This window comes from Corvus brachyrhynchos, unplaced genomic scaffold (genome assembly GCF_000691975.1).
Source record: "Corvus brachyrhynchos isolate BGI_N302 unplaced genomic scaffold, ASM69197v1 scaffold97, whole genome shotgun sequence".
In the NCBI taxonomy this organism is placed as follows: Eukaryota; Metazoa; Chordata; class Aves; order Passeriformes; family Corvidae; genus Corvus; species Corvus brachyrhynchos.
Genome location: NW_008239758.1, coordinates 6297147 through 6314502, shown reverse-complemented (window position 1 = coordinate 6314502; position 17356 = coordinate 6297147). Strand labels below are relative to the sequence as shown.

General features: G+C 43.7%; 1 protein-coding gene across 2 annotated transcripts in view; it reads left to right on the top strand.

Moving 5' to 3' along the window:
• Positions 1-17356, top strand: part of AGBL1 (ATP/GTP binding protein like 1) — a 273439-nt gene that overhangs the window by 23855 nt on the left and 232228 nt on the right. For both annotated transcript variants that reach the window (XM_017742726.1, XM_017742725.1), the window contains exon 5: positions 645-738. In XM_017742726.1, the coding sequence (XP_017598215.1) occupies positions 645-738 (94 nt within the window). The remainder of the gene's footprint in view (positions 1-644; positions 739-17356) is intronic.

Here is a 17356-nt window from a genome sequence, read left to right as displayed (position 1 = left end):
CTTCCATTCAAAATTTCAGGGCTGTATTTGTTCCTTCATTACACAGAAATATCCTGTCTCATAGTGGGGAGGTCTGGCTAAACTCCTAGGTTATGCATTAGGTATTGAAACTGATTGCAAAATCCATCTATAAAAGTTCCTAGTGTGCTAAAAAGTGAAGGATTAAAGGGAAAATTGGCCTAGATGAAATTAAACTGCATTCAGAAGCCCCCAAAACCCGCTTCCACTCTGCTGAATAATAGCACAGAAAGAAAACTCTGCCCTCTAAGCCCCTATGAAATGAACTGTCATTGAGTTGCACGTGGGTAATGTGGAATGAATTTGAGCTCTGTCATCTTTTCTGGGAGGAGACCCTATTTAATTGTGATTTGTTATCTGGAGAGTACAATGTCTACAGGAAAAGAGGCTTTGGGGAAATTGGGAAAGAGCTGCGGGACTGGTTTTGCACCTGATTTTGGCTCAAGTTGCGTCCACAGACAGCTTTGTGCTTCCCTTTCTGTGTTTGTAAGGGGACCTATGGAGTCCAGATGGGAGCCCAAAGAGCTCATAGCCCCAGGGGCAGCTACTCTTCCCCACATCTCTTCTAAGCAATGTTGCCAGCTGCCTATTTCAGAGCTGACTGCTTTTTCCTTTTATTGCTGTAGTTACCACAGGAACTATGCTTGGCATCAATGGAGCCATGGAGCTACTTTTCAAAGTCATCACTCCCTACAGCAAGAGACACATCAGGACGGTCAGGTAGGCAGTAGCCCCAAAGGAACTCATCTTTCCAGGACAGCAAGAAATAAAATTTTGGTTCCACTTGAAAAGGCAAAGAAATCAGAAGTGTATGCAGTTTCCACTCACTTTAAATCTGCAGGGTTTTTTAAGAGACAGAAATAGTTCCCCAAAGGACACGTTAATGCTGTGATTCATCATATGATTCATGCTGGTGGTCCTTTATTTGTAGTGTGCCCTAGACAGCGATGGCAGTTTGATTGCAAGGTACCGTCCTTCATTTCCCAGCCACAGCCGGGTTTTGAGAAGCATGTGCTGGCAGCAGACAAGACCCTCCTGCTTCCCCCTCAGCAAGAATCTCCTGCCACCACCAGCCTGGGGGTAGGTAGAGTGGAATCGTGGAAGTGCTGTCTCATTCTCCATTTGCAGACAGTCATGACCTGGTCATATTTTTGAAGTACAACAGTTCTTACTAGTATTAATCTGCATCTGCTTTTAAACCCATCCCACATATTTCAAATAGTTCTTTTCTGAAGACAGCAAGTCCATTTTATCAGTTCATCTTAATGCTGAATGTTAGTCCCCAAGTTGTCTGCTCTGACCACTTCCTCAGATGTCTTTCAAGGCAAGCTTTATAAGAGCACAACATGTATCTGTGGCTTGCTCTTTAAAAGTAGGAGGAAGAATTTACTGCTGTGAGCTGTCCCCACACAGTCCTGTTTGCTCAAGCCACACAGGACCTGCCAGTTCTCCTGCTGAGACATGCAGTCCCACAGTGGGGCACAGTCCCTACTTGCTCAGGCATGTGTCAGCAGCATTCACCCAGTTCTGGCTTCTGCATGGACCTGCCATGGGTGAGGTCCATGGCTGGTGATTACTGAGGAAGCAGGTAGAGCACGAGGTGAGAAGGATGGACAGACTTGGCACCCTCAGTAAAGTCTGGCCACTGCTTGCTTAGCTGTGGTTGAAGTGGGCACCAGTCACCCTGGATGCATTACATAATGTCCATCCTGCTGTTACCATCAAAGACTGATACCAGTTCTCTCAATATCACCAGTTACACAATACACTGCATGGGAAGGAATTTGAATTAATTTCCACCAGCCACGAGTGCTGAAGCTGCACATCAACACACAGAACTGCTTGCTAAATGCAGCATTCTTCCAGTTCCTCTGCCTACACGTCTGGAGATACAAAAGTTTTCAGACAGTTTGCTTTGATAAATAAGGTACTGAGGGGGCCCAGCAGATGCACAACTTCCTGCAGCTGCCTTGTTGATGGAGCCAACTCACTTTTGCCTGTGCTTTTGGCTTTCTAGCACAGTGCCAAGTACCTGGGACTGCTTCACAGCTTCAGTTCTCTCTTAGACAAAGTACCTGAGATTCCTCTACATGGTGATACCAGGATGTTTCCTACACAGAGGTTTGGCTATTACCCAGCTCAAAGAATATTACCACTAAGATATTATTCCTAGGATATCTGAGCATCCCTCAACATTCTTCTCAGGCTTCATGTAATAACTTTAAGATTTAGTCAGCCTGGAGAACTGCTTTATGTATGACAGGGGTGCCCAGGATGAGTTAGACCCAGAACTGGGCTTGGCTTCTGACGCAAACAAAAGTGATTGGTGGGTCCAAGCCCATGCTTAACTAAGCAAATTTGACTCAATTCCCTGCTTTCCTTCCTATGGAAGTGTTGACTGCGATTAGACCAGTGTTAGTTCTGCTTCTGTGATGCACCAAGATGTGTGTGTGGTAGGACTTGGACCTGTATCAGTTTTCTGTTAAGCAATGGGACTGGCTGCCTAAAGGCTTTTAAAATGAATTTTGTGCAAAAGTACTTTATTTTCCATTGACTGCTTCCCATGGGGGAAGTGGAAAACTTGGTATCTGTCACACCTTTCTAGCTTGGCTTCTTGCTGAAATACATTTGGAGATGCAGGGAGTGCTGCTGAGGGTTGCTGTAAACGTAGGCTGTAAAGTGCTCTAAAATACTCCCTTCTAAGGGAAACAACCTCCAGAGAAACACGCTGCTTTTGATTTCAATGATTCCACATTGTCAATATGCAATATATAGCTTTTACTTCCTTTTATCTGGTGTACAAGGATTGTTTTGAACTCTTCTGTGGACATTTTTTTCCATTTGGAACACAGACACAACCACCAGAAAAGAAAACTCAAAATTGCCTTCAGTAAAGCCCATTTTATTGCTAATAAGCCTTTTTATTTATTACTGAAAAGCTTGAATTTATTTTTCAATTAAAAAAAGGTGCCCTATGCATTAGTTTTTGTCTACCTGAGCTTTCTCACTGCTAATTCAGTTTCCTAGGTTTTTTTTTTTATTTCCTAAAAGATCTGTGCTTTTCTTAAAACATATTTTTCATGAGTGTGCAAACAGAGCATACAATCTTTGCTGGGACCCAGCTCACAGGAAAAGGTGATATGACTTCCACCTGCTCTTGGTGTGATGAACAAGAACCATAAATCAGCTCAGGCCTGGTGGTCACTCAGCTGGCCTGCCCTGGGCTCAGAGCTGTGCCATTTGTTTCATAACTAGGGGCAGCTGAGAAGGTCGGTGGCACAGTGGAGACAGCCTGTTTTACATCAGAAGAACCACACAAACCTGTTTTGTTTTAAAACACAATTGCAACCCATTAAAAGGCACTAAGGTCCTGTTAGTGGAGATTCTGCTTGTTTGCAGTTCACTTGCAAGTGCTGTTTTTGTTGTGGAAAGTGGCTTCAGGAGATGCTATTGGTAAGAATTTAGGTCTTAAGACCAGAAGAACAGACTGTACAGTGGGTTTCAGATCTTCTCTCGCAGCATTAGCAAATGCCTGGAATAGCTACAGTCTGAAAGCTCTAAGCATCTCTGCAGTTCATCAGAAAATGGAGGTGGGTACATGTGGGGAAAATGTCCTTCTGTGACTTGAGTTGCTCTAGCTAAAAATTTGTGAGGTGACTGGGGTAGGGAGCTTATGGATGAGTTTTCTGAGCTGGGGAGAAAGGATAAAAAGAGGTCATGTTCTTTGCCTAGCTTAGGATGTGCTCTCAGCTGTCTGATACCGGTGCAGCTCTTCCCAAAGTGGCTGTGGCTATGCTGAAATTGGGAGTGTGATATTTTGGTGTGGTTCTTGGTCACAAAAACCTCTGCTTCTTTTTGGCTATCAATATGGAAGTTGTAGAGAGCACCAGCCTCTAACCTGCCTGCAGAGGAAAACTCCAATGTTGTCCCAGAAATCCTCTGATCCTCCCTTTGTGTTTGCTCTTGATACCTTCTCTCCACCTCATAACTATGTGCCACCGTGGTTTGCCTTTTTGCTGGGATGGAACAGCTGGCAACTGTGGGAGCTGAGATTACCCTGGCTCTCTGATCAGCTGCCAGGAATGCAGCATTGGAAATGCACCCCTTCTCTGGTGGGTACACCCGTGTTCCCCTGTCCCAGGCAGCACCAGGGCCAAGGTCACTTTAAGAATCTGCCCTGCAGAGTGCCCTGTAAGAGCTATTTATTTAGCCCGCTAAGATGTGGAAACAAGATACATAGTTCTATTTATTTTTCCCAGTGGCAAAGCTCGGGGGTATTTAGAAATAGTCTCCCCATGTTCCAATTGACCTTTTCTGGGTAGATGCCAAGTACCTCTGATTCCCCTGAGACTGTGACTCATGGACTTTATTGGCTTTAGTTAGGCATTTGAGGTCTTCAGGTTGCTGGTGCCATGTCTGTGGATCTCTCCAGATCTATCCATATCTGAGGTAAAAGCCACATGGAGAAAACATGGAACTCTCTGAGGTGTAGAGAACTCTTGAGTCAACCACTGTGAAATCCAAGTGAGTCAGACACTCAAGGCTGTCTTGCTCACCTCTCATGATGCTGTGCTGCAGAGAAAGTTTTCTGATACCTTTTACAGGGACAATTTTAAATAAAGCCAGATGATGCTCTGTTTTTCTCAGTTCTGTTTATGTCAGTAGCTGGGATATCTGATAGGAGTGTGTGTGGGATGCTCAAATCTTCACTCCATCAACACCTTCTCCAATGTAGCATCTCTGATGCCTCACACAGTGCAATGGTCACTTCTCTTTTGACTTTTTATCCTTGTTATTCCCTGGATGTTCACAGCTTCTACTCCCTCCTGCTTTCCAGTGTCCCTTTCAACACTGTTGCTTGTTATCCCAACTCACTTGTTCTGAGAGGTATTTGGATGTGTTGTGGGATGTGGAATGTGGCAGTGGAAGATGTTCGCTCTCTAGTCAGCCGGGAGCTGGGTCTCTTCTGCATGACTCTCCAGGTTGTCAGGCACCAGGTACCTTCACCAGTGGCTTTGGGGGCTGTGAGTTGTCTGTGGCTTTGTGTTGTGCAGGCTCTTCTAGGACTCCTTATGTTGAAGATAGAGTATCAAAGAGGCTGAAAGTAAAACCCTCAGAATTTATTCTCCTTTCTATATGAGGAAGACTTGTGCTTTAGAAGATGGCAAATGGTGGGGTGCCTCAGTTGTTCCCTCCGTTATGTTCTCCTTTTCTGCTGTTAAAAGCTTGGTGCACAGTTTTATTAAAGCAATTTGGACAGCCTTTTAAAATGTCTTTGTTTCTCAAAGCTCTATGAGTACATCTATTTATCATACTGGGTAGAGCTGGCTCATGGTAAGTGCTCACATAAACCTTGTATGAAAGATTACAACAAGAGAGAGTATTCATCAGAAATAAAAACTCTTTCTGTGGGTATTCAGAATACTTGGCTTTCTATATTGGGCTATTCCAGTAAAGTTTGACTACTTAATTAAAAGTGGAAAGTGAATAAAAAAAGGTCTGGGAATGGCGCCAAATTAATTCACTAGAAAATGTGTTATGCAGAAATTATCTGCCTTTGCTCATGCCCAGCATAACCCACTTCTGACATTTGATCACAATTCTTCTTGCGTTTGGTGCTTATTGTACAGTCCCAGTGCCTCAAATGCTTACTGATAATCTCCCTTTTCATTAAGGGGAGGAAATCCTCCCAGGTAACTATTTCACCTGAGGTGGATATCTGGATTCCTCACATATTAAAGGGAAAAAGAAGCAAGTTCTCTTCACCTGTGGTAAATGTTTGCCTCTAGAAACTTGAGGTGTCTTGAAAATATTTGTTTCTCTCTGTGTAGTGGAGGATGAGTCTGCAGTAGGCAATCTGGAAGTGGCATGATGGCCATTTAAGGCTGGGTCAGGTAGAAGGTTGCTGAAGGAGATTTGGAGAGTGGAGTCAGATCCATCTGGTGTCAGGGCTCAAAACCCAGGAGAAATGAGAATACCACTGGTGTCTCTGCTGATAAGTGCTCAGGGGTGATTTGAGGTGGGGAGGGATTAATGAGTCTGAAACACACGGGAATATTGATGACACAGGAATCACTTCATGGCCATGACAAGAGAGAGTATCACATACTTCTGTCATGGTGGGAGCTGAGGAGATTTTTACTGACTACAGAAAGCAAAGTGCAAGTGAAGAGAGAAATGCCAAGGTGATCAAGAGAGCACATCTAAAGCTAAAAGCCATATTTAATCAGATATTGTGTCAGATTGACCAAGGAGAATATGAAGACCCTGGAAATGCTGAAGATATGTTAAGAGGCTGTACATAGCTTCAAATCAGGCTTTGAATAGAGGGATAAATATCTATTACTCTGCTTTTTAATGAAACCTGTTTTGTTTGCACACAACTGAGATTCTGTTTTCTCATCTTGAAACTGGTGCTTTCAGTGCAAGGTTGAAGTGTTGAGCCCATAGTGTTGAAAAGTGACCAAGGTGCCACAACAACAAATGCTTGTACAAGTGCTCTCCTGTGACCTTAACACCGACAGGAGAAACCAGAAGAGCAGTGGGCTATGTCTGGTTTAGACAAAGAGAGAGGAGATGTGTCCTGGGGATGACCTGAACACTGGACTTATCTCTTCTGCTAAGAGCGATGGACAGGCAGAAGGGATCCAACTGCAAATGTGCCCTAGACCCCAGTGCAGGCAGTTAGATTTTCCCTATCCTTAATCCTGGATAACACCTTGCTGGTAGACCACCATAAACATTTACTGCAGTTCCATCTCCTAGACTGGTCTAAGCTTCCAGCTTGTTCTTCTTGAACAGAAGAATATGTAGCATACGTGGCCACTGCCAGACAGTGTTCTGAGAAAGAGCAGAAACTCAAGGCACAGACATGGTAATGAGCTCTTCTTCCCTGATAGGGAACCTGTGATGGGTTCTTTTTGAAGAATACTCCATATACAGCTTTATGCCTTTGTTTATTTGGCAATGGTTCCTGATAGAAGATCAAAAGCAAATCATGCTTAATTCCTCTTGTTAGTCTGTGTTTTGTCATTAATCATGTTGAGCAGTCTGGGTATTTAATTGGAAAGTAGCACATGATTCTACTGGAATGTGGTCAGAATTAATCAATGCTTAGCATTTTGAGAATAAACAGACGCTATTTGGTTCACTTTATCCATGTAAAAAATTCACAGGAAGGGACAAAATATTTCTGTTGAGCTATATCACAACTAAATGACTTGCTTCACATCTGGTCTTGATCTACATGGGATTTATCCTAGAGGTCCTGCTAAATAAAAGTGGTAAATATCATTCTGAAGAAGATGATGCCAGCAACAAAAGAAAGAGGGTTGTCTTGAAAGTTTTCCTTTCCTTAAAGTGTCTTTTTAACTTGACTGAAATCTCAGGCAGCATGAAGCAGGGATGGTTGCATCACTAAGATAAGTAAATAACCCCTACTGTGCAAATGAGCCATTGTGATAGAAGAAATGATCTTGGAGCCAGAGGTGTCCCAGTGTCGTGCAGTTCCTTCTCTTTCATTCTTTTTATGGTCTGTGTGGTTTCTCTCAAAGAATGACCTGTTCTAATATCAATAATAAGTTACAGAATCTCATTTCAGACTGATGGTATGGCAGTGCTGCTTTGCAGAACAAATAGAGTTGCATTTCAGAATTACACTTTACTGCCATTGTACTGTTAATAGCAGTAGATGAGAGAAATTGAAAAATTAAGAGGTAGAGACAAGGGAAGAAGAGATGTTTTCAGGCGAGATTCGAAAAAGAGATGGGGAATTGATGAGGCAGAGAGGAATAGCATCTCCCAAGGTTGTTCCAGAGGTCTGGATGAACATGTGGCACACAGAAATCCTGGTGCCATCTCTTGGTGGCCTTTGGAATGGCAAGTTTCACCACAGATGCAGCTACCTCTGCTCCATTAAAAATTGGTGAATGAGCATTATATAGAGAGATTTTCACTTCTCAGCTTAATTTGTTATGGGAAGGCAGGAACTAATTTATAAGTGGAGCTGCTTATTGTGAGACTGTTATTTTGAAAGAAATATTTTAAAATTTTCTTTGGGGTCTACCTTATGTTTTACATCTATTTCAGGTCACAGTTTGAAAGAGAAACAATGCCTTCAGCTGAAGGTCTTTCTTTGCCTGCCCTTTGGTGAGCTAGAGTGCTATCTTTGGAAAGATGCTGCGAGGGCAAGTCCCTGCTGTTCTCAAGTTCTTGGCTTTTCACAGCCAGTGGCTATGACAGATGCAGTTCGGGCTGGCCTCACGTGATGGCTTTGGGTATGGCCATACTGCAGGCAGCTCTGGGTTTGTTGGGCTGGAGAGTCCTTCTTCCTGAGCTTTAATCTTCCTCCTTCTCCTAACAACTGTTCAGGCTTGCAGTGGGGCCTCCAGTGTGGGCTACCGAAGCTTCTTAGGACATATCATCCAGTCTGGGAGTATTATTCATGTTGCTGTATCTGTCTTGCTGTTGGCCTCTGTTCTAACTGGATTAAAACTAGCACTTGGGTGCCTCACTGCAATCCCACTGCCTCTTAGGACCTTTCTGAGGTGTATATCCCATGTAACCATGGAAACTACTGCCACTCCTCCAAATTTCATACATCAGTTGCATCTCGGAGTGTTTCCCAGAGTTAGATGAATTAGTAATGTTAATAGTTCTTTCTTGCAGCTGAATATGATATTCCCCCATAGGCGGTTAGGTCAAGACTAGTGGGAACTGGCTATTCTAAGCATTTTGTAAGTAGCAAAACAGAGTGGAATTGTGAAAATTTGAAAAAATGAGAATGGATAAGGATTACAAAATATTTCACGGTTCAGGAAGAAATGAAGGGTTGGGATGACTTCTGGAGGTTTGTGAGTTATCTGTGAGATGAGGAATGTGCAGACTCCTACTGATCTGGAGGTGCAGGGAGGTTTTTCACCAGTGGTGTTGGGCTGTAAGAGTAACGAAGGCAAAAAGTCTAATGTTAGGAGATAAAATGTCTCATGTCTGAAATGTTTATCTGAGACACTGTACAGTGTGTTACTGTGGGCAAGTCACCTGAGCTCAGACTTTTCATATGCTTAATACACTTAAACCCACACCTTTCTCATGCCTTACTAAGGGTAGTGAGGGTACACTCAGCTCTGTTTGAGGCATTCAGTGAGAACATAGAGGGGGGGCAATGAGAAAGGGGAGAGAAAAACAGTAGTGAATTTGTGACAGGTTTTATGCTGAGGCAGGATGCAGCTGAAGTGGACTGTGGAGTGAACATGGAGCTGGTGCGGTGAGGAGAGGGCTGAGCAACATGTTTATGTGACTTTGTAATCATGTCTGAGGTGGCTGTGAAGTGTCAAAACCTTTAGAAAACCTCAGCCAGGCAGCCCTAGAGGACAGGGACTGGAAGGAAGACATTTCCAAACAAAGCCTATCTGAATGTGCGTGTAGAGATGATGAACGGGTGCCCACCCTGCCTGTTTGCCTACATTGGTTTTCCTGTGTCAAGGAGACAAAGAAAGAATTCCCCCTCGGAAATCACTGAGTTGGGTAATGACGTGAATCTCTGATAGAGGCCAGAGAGTGAGCAGATAAAGCTGAGGGCACTCACTTGTGTGTCAGCACATGTGAGAGCCCAGGAATCTCCTCTTCTTTGCCTTTCACTTGATTTATTGCCATTTCTCCTCCCACCCAGAAGCCTCTTGCCCTTATGAAGAGGGTAGAAAGCAGCTGTGATATCCTCCCCACAAAAGCTTTCAGTCCAAAGATAGACAAGGGAAATTTGGGAAAAACAATGAAAGTCTCAATGCAGGACACCTACAGAAACAATTTGCACAGTGCTGTCCCTACAAGGAAATCAACCCCAAGAATTTCCTGTGGTTGCTAAGGCTTTTTCCCAGCTCCACCAGTGCTGGCAATGCTGGCAGGTGCAGTGTGAGCCAGTCTCTAGGACTATCAGTGGTTTTAAAGCACAGCAGTGATTAGACCTGCCCTGGGCAGAGTTATGAGACACAGTGTCAAAGCCTTAGCAACAGCCTTTCTGCTGCAGGGTTCCCTGTCCTGATAGCACTGTTGGAGCCACACCAGGTGTAGCAGCAGAAGGGTAACTGGATTTAGAGATACAGAGGAGACACAAGAGACTCCTTTCCAGTGGGTGAGAGAAAGAGAGCTGCAAAGTCTTCAGTATTTCAGGCTCTTTTGAATAGTTATAAAAAAATTATTACAGAGAATAAAATAGATAAAGTAAATAATAGAGTATTTGCCAATGAAGAGGAAATGAATTTTTTAGGGAGAGAAGGTTTTGTAACAGCAGTGGCACAGACTCAGCACAGGGCTCTGGCTCACTAATGCTGGCAGGACTCTTCTCGATCTCTGTCTACAGGGCAACACTTGGAATTGCAGCAATGCCAGCAAAATCTGTAAATAAACCCAGAGCTGAGCTGCTCTGGGAGGTGTTTGGAGACAGGGCTTGGAATGTGGAGGGGAGAACCTGAAAACTTGAGGAAGTGGCTGGTGAGGAAGAACAGGGCTGCTGTTTCCCAACATGGATGGCTGCAGCTCTGGGGATGGGAATGGAAACTCCCCCTGAAGTGCAAACCTTGGAAAGGTCATGGCTCTGAGACAGCACAAGCCAGATTATTGCAGAATAGAAAAGAGAGACCATCCTGTAACTTCAGATCATCTATTCCATATGTTTCTTTACTCCCCTGTGTTAAGGGGATAGAGTTTGGGCTTTGTGTGGACTATAGGGCATATGCTGCAATGGCACAACAGCTGCCACTGTCTAGTCAAGAGCTTAATTTCTCCTTGTTTTTCATTGTTGTTTAAAATTGCACTTTAAAATTTGTGGTCATTCCAGCTTTAACCACCTTCCAGATTTTACTGTGTATAAAAAACAGGCATGTGGAAGAACCATCCCGATAATGCTCAGGATTTTTCCTATGCCTTTTAATTATTTATCCCTTTTACTTTATTATTATATTTACAGCTGAAATTCTACCAGCCTTGGCTTTGATATGGTCTGTTTTCAGACCCCAGAGTTTGGCTACGTTATATGGGGGGAAAAAAAGAAACCCAACCCCTAACTTTTATTATTTAGGCTTTGGCAAACTGCAGCTTCAGAAATCCCCTGCAGTTATGCCAGTGTGATATTGAAGCTTTCAAACAGCAAATATCAAGAGAATTTGACCCAGTATTTGGTGCATTTGACATTTACTGACTTTATCTTCCTTTTAAACACTCTAGCTAAATGTTGTGAAGAATAGGCACAGGCATTAAGATGTGACCAGATTATTGCTAAATAAGGAGTTCCAGATATGCAACTGAACAGATTCATTAGTCTGTGGGTGACTGGATGAGAGTCAGGGTTAGGCTAGAACAGCCAGATGCTGCCTTACCAGCAGCCTCCACAGGGCTGCTGTGACCTGTGTTGCAATGGAGGCTGGTGTGAACTGCCTGCTCTCAAATCCCCTTGCTTGTAGATTTGGGGGGGGGAAGGTGAGTCTGTGCTCTGGCTGCCCCTGGCACGGCAGTCTTCCTGCTCCTCCTCTCAAAGCCTGAGTCAAAGTCTTTTCCTGCATGTTGAACCTCAGGCACCAGCTAGGCAAAGTGCTGTGGGGAAGGCAACATGGTGACCTAGCAGAGAAAACTGTTTCTCTGACTCTTGTGCGTTCTAGTGGAATGAATAAACAAACATTCTTTCTCAGGACCCTACCTATGCCATTCCCACTGCTGTTCCTTGAAATGCTGCATATCTCCGGGTACTGTGCTTGCAGAGAGCCTCATCTCTGACCTGCAGGCTGCCTTCCCTGCAGTCAGATGTCCTACTTCTGTCCTGCAGAGCTGTGGAGATGACGACAGGACAAGGACAGGGTCACAGCAGGTGTTGGGGTTCTGCTCTTGGAGGTGGTGGCTCAGCCTGCTTGCAGGCACAGCTTCTGCAGAAGATGCATCCTCGTTTGCAGCATCTGTCCTGTTCTGTGCCAACCTGATCATCCTCAGATGACTCTGCTGCCTCCCCTATGGCAGCCTGGAGGTCTTATGTCCAGAAAGCTGCTGCAGGGCAGTGGGAAAGCTGTCTGCTTTCCACACCTTTGCTCCTTTTCCTGCAGATACACTGCACAATACAGCAGTATCCCCACCCCTCCCTCTCTATCCAGCAAGACAGAAACCACAGAGAGAGGTGAAGAGCAGGATGACTTTTTCTGCTAAACCCTTATTGAAAATCCCAGGCAAATTAATAAGCTTTTTCTCCCTGCTCTGCAATTGCAACATTTTCTTTTCCCCAAAACTTCATGCTTACCTGTGGCAAAACTAGTCAGTATTGTACATTTCCAGCACTATTCTACGTGTGTTTTGCAGCCCTGTGTTTTGACATACATGGTGGGTAAAATGGGCATTTTTTTCTCACACAAAAGACACATTTGAAAAATTTCTTAAGACTAGCTACTGGCATTGACTGAAAGTACTTAGGTGGGACCTGATTTTTTGAATGAATGTCCAGATTTTCAGTGATATTTAAATGTGTGAAGAAGAAAGGGAATGTAAGCATAAAAGAAAGCCTCTCAGCAGGTTAATGGATTAACATGTACAGTTAAAAGGTAGTTCTGACCTTAGTATTCAAAGGAGCTTTGAAAAATCCTGCTGAGTGCTACCTGCTTGTTTAGACATAAAAATGCCTTTTAAATTCAGGTCAAGATGCCTATTGTGAATCTGTAAGTGAATGTTACTTTGTGGTTCTCAAGCATGTTTATGCATTGTTCTCAATTTGAGACTGATTTAATGGTGCCAATTAAGCTCAGTATTGTGTGCACACGTGGCATACAAATGAGTGCCCCAGTATTTCCAAGCAAGTTCCTGTTTGGCAGCATCAGTTAGGACCAACAAATTGTAAAGTGCCCAATTCACACTAAATTTAGGGCTGGAGGGCTGTGTGTGGATGTACTTAGGGAACACAATCATTAGAAAGGTTGAGAAGTGGAAATAGCTAGAAAAGACGAAAATATTGGTGACCTATTCCACGCATTTTCTTCTGCATATTTTGTAGAAATTCCACTTGTATATGAGCTTTTCAGGCAGGTCTTAACCTGTCCACCATCCTTTGGTATTTAGGTAAGGGTAATGGATAGACACAGCCTGACCTGTGTGCATAACAAGGGGAATGATACCTCCTTGGGAAGCACATGGGGATTGATAAATGCATTACATGCAAGAAGATTAATTTCATAGGTATCTTTTTGCACTTGCACCTGCTGCATGAAACAGCTTCTTGCTCTGACCTATCCAAAACCCCTCTGCAATCCAGACCTCTTCCCTAGAGATTTTAAACTTTGAGTTTCCTTTGGCTGAACTTTATGGATGTGCTTCATCTGAATAGGACCAGAGGGGAAGTGCAACATAAACTGATGGATCTACTTCTAGGGTCTTGTAATATGGAAACAGTACTATTAGATTTAAAAGAATAGAGTTTTTTATCTTGTGTTCGATATAAGTTATTCCTCCTTTATTCTGAAACATCTGACTTTTGTTTAAAGAAAAGGCTTCTATACAAGTCAGTCTTCTTTCTTGGAGGAGCTCAAGGAAGATGATGATGCTTTCTTAGTCCTTCCGCTTCATAATTTGTGTCCTTTTTCTTATGTTGTACAATTTTTTCAATTAGCTTCTCTGAAAGATGTTTATTTCTTTGGTTAAAAAGACCAGCCAAACAAAAACCTCAAACAAAACAGACCTCAAAATTCTGAAAACCACCGGAAAAGCTGAAGTGAGAACTCAGGTTTTCCATCCACCACAGCAGCTTAGCTCCATGCAGGAAAGGTAGCTATTTAAAACACAGCTCAAGAGCACCTTCACTACAAAGTGCATTCAAGAGATGTTGTACCCTGCGATTACTGCTGCCTTAGAGATGGTTTGGACTAACCAGCAGTCAGGAAGAACTGCAGCTCTTAGCCTTGATTGCATTGAGACCAGCCCCCCTTTTATGCTTTCAAATAGCTCTGGGCACAAGCAGTGACATGGTAGATACTTCCCTACCTGGACTGTCAGCAGCACAAGCTTCCCTTGGATATTTCACTGCCAGTAATTGAGAGTATCCATAAAATGGAGACCTTGCAGTGGTTTGCCAGCAGTATGGGATGTGTGCAGCCTTATTTTCCGGCGTCATAAGCCCCTGGGTGCTCCCAGACTCTCTCAGGATAGTTCACCATCAGAGACTCCCTAGTGGCAAAGCACTTGCAGTTCAATTTCTCTTAATGGAAGAAGTCCCAGTTGCCCTGCTGAGATTTGAGCCCAGGGTTCCTGGGTATGTCACCAGTAAGTGTCATTTGACTTCATCATGCCCTAAGTAGGGTACAAGGATTGTCCTTCTCCCTGCCCTTACTCTGGGTGTACACAACAGTCAAAAAAGTTTAAGGCTGAGTGAGCCAGAAGTAAGAAAAATGGGGCTGGATGTCTTCCCCCATGTGTGAAGCACACAGTCTCCTGTCAGCAGTCCAGTCTTCATGTCAGTCCCTGGGGTTTCCAAAGCAAAAGCTGCTGGGAATGGATGAGCTACAAATAAAATGACAGGTAAGGAGTGAGCCAACAGAACATGAGGCCCTTTTGAACTGAGTAGTAACTGGATTGGGAGTGGAAGACAGCTGCCTGGGGAAAGGAGGGGGATTTAACCACATTCCCTGACACACTTTAACTGTGTATGAGATGTTCTATAGGGCTCTGCTGGTGCTTGTTAGCAGAGGTGGCCTCGATGAGTGTCCTCACTACTCCTCTTAATCAATCAAGGATAGTATTGAGCCCCTTTCCCAGTCCTCTTACACGTGTCCCTGGGGTGTGAGAGCTGGGTTCTCACACTGTCACCATGGAACTGCCTGGGTGATGAATTTGTTAAGAATACTGTCTGATTGTGAACCTTCCAGCCCCTTCATCTTGATGTGAATGACAAGCTGTCACAGCCTGCCTCAGCCATATTGGTGACATCTGACCCTGGAGAGGGAGCTGACATAATCTTCTGAGGTATGGCTTCTGCCTGGGGAGGCAGTGCCAACTCTGCCCTGCACTGAAAGAAATGCCTGGGCATTCTTTTGGCAAGGTTTTAAGTGCATTTCATGTACCTTGTTCTTCTTTGTTACTACTTTGAAGCTAATTTAATTTAGAGCTGTAAAGAGTAGCTTGACTTTTTAGGATACAGCTGTCTCTCCTTCTGTACTCGTTGCACACAAGAGAAAGTAGGATAATTGTAAGGATGCCTGGAGGATAAGCCTGGAGTCACTGCTCTTTCAGGGAGGGAGAGATGAAAGAGGCTGCAAGGTTGTTTCCTTTCACTGATTTTAACCTGAGAGGCTGCAGAGCAGGCAGAAGTGTTTGGAAGATACTGCAGTGAAGGTTTTCAGCTGAACCTGGGAACTGAGGCATGCTGGTCACTGGAATGGATGTATCCATTAGAAAAGTAGTGTGTGATTATTTTTTTTTTCCCCCCTCATCTTTCAGCATTACACTGAAAGCACATCTGTGCACAACAGCTGGATCTCCAAACTCCACCTGTTGGCAGTGTGTGGGACATTGCAGACTGTAAGCAAACTTTGCCATTAGTGTAAGTTTTAATGCCTTGCTAACAAGCTGGAATTAAAGAGGACAAGATGGTGGGTATTTTTGCATAAGTCCTAGACTAGCAATGCTATGAAAATAGCAGCATAAGCAGCTTTTTGCCCACCCATATTTCCAAGACGTGAAGCTGCTGGATTTAAGTCTTTAAAACAAATCACTGTGCAAGTGCATGCATATTTAAGATCTCTATTTCTGGGCCACAAGGGAAACTACTTTCAAGGCATCTGCCTTGGATGAGATCTACCTTCTGGTAGGATTTATAAAGCACCTATTGCTGTGGTGCTTATGTGTTGTTTCTGAATGTCTCTCAGTTGTCAAATGTGAAATTGTCTTTACAGTGAGTGGTTCTGTGACTGTATAAATTCTAGTCGTTAAGTATGAGTCCCAGGGGTTTGAGGCAAAATGCAGCCAGATAATGTGTACACTTGAGGACACAATTCCTCCTGGAGACAGGGGCTGTGGAAGCTTAGGGGCTTTAAGGCTGTAAGCTGTGATACCTCAAGCTCGGAGTCAGGGATCCATTGTGCCAGGTGCTGTACAAATACATATCCCCACACTGCTTTTGGTATGAATAAACATGACAGCAACAAGTGAGTATATGTGAAATAGCAGGGTGAAGAGCAAGAGGAGTTGAGCAACATGGGTTGCCAGGCAGGGATGGAACTTTTTCTTACATTTCTATACAAATAGTGCTTTATGTCTTTATCATCCAGGTATGAATGCTGTAAGGAATTAAATCAGGCATCGGGTTGAAGAGGTTTATAATAAATCATCTAGTCATTAGCTTTCATTCAATGATTTGAAGAGGGTGTTCTGTGTTTTAGCCTGTAGAAGGCACAATTTCATAGAAGGTGGGATAGTTAAGTTGCTTGGGGGCTGATCTGAAGAGCCCTTTTTGTTCAGTCTTTGGACAGGGGACAACAGAAAAGCTGATCTGAAGAGCCCTTTTTGTTCAGTCTTTGGCTTTTCTGTTGTCCCCTGTCCATAGTTCCAAACTAGTCCTGGGTGGGTGTGCACCAACATCAATGTGTTCTGTGAGTCTTAAAATCCTTCCATGCCATCAACCATGTATCTCTTCTAGAGTGAGGTTTTGCACTTCCAGGAGTCCTTCTGTTTTCCTCAAGAGACAGAAACAGAGGCCCAGCATTGTCCATCAGAGTGCCTCCTGCTGTGAACTGAGATCTTGGCTTTCAGGCACCTCTGCCTGCAGTGATTTCCAGCAAAAAAATATCCTGGCAACTCCAATCTGAAAAGGTGACCTGGGCACAGGACTCCTTTTTACTGGCTAATCCAATTGTGCTTTGGCCTGGGACATGGAGTTTTTCTTTGTTGTTGCTGCTGGTTCCTAAGCACAGGATCTGGAAGTTGCATTTGTCTATCTGTCTGCTGGTTGTACTCCTGCCCAGATACCCAAGCTGCTGACTTGGAAACACTTCAAAGTTTTCCATTCTTCAGAGCGGCTGTCTCGACTGCTACTACAGGGAGTTTTTAATGTTTTCTGATTATGGAGCAGCATTTATTATTATGCTTTATAAGATAGTGCAACTTTATTTGCACATCTTTTTTAATATATAAATGAGTCTCCTTTGGGATACACTGGACTTGACAAAACAGCTAAGATTTTGCTAATGTATTACCACAGAAAATCAGGGGAAGATATCTGGACAGATTTGGCAAGTTTTTTAATGACTTAATCCCTTTTTCTCCACCTCATCTCCCCTCCATTCCTTCTTGAGAAAAATGCAGAGATTTGCTCTGGGCATGC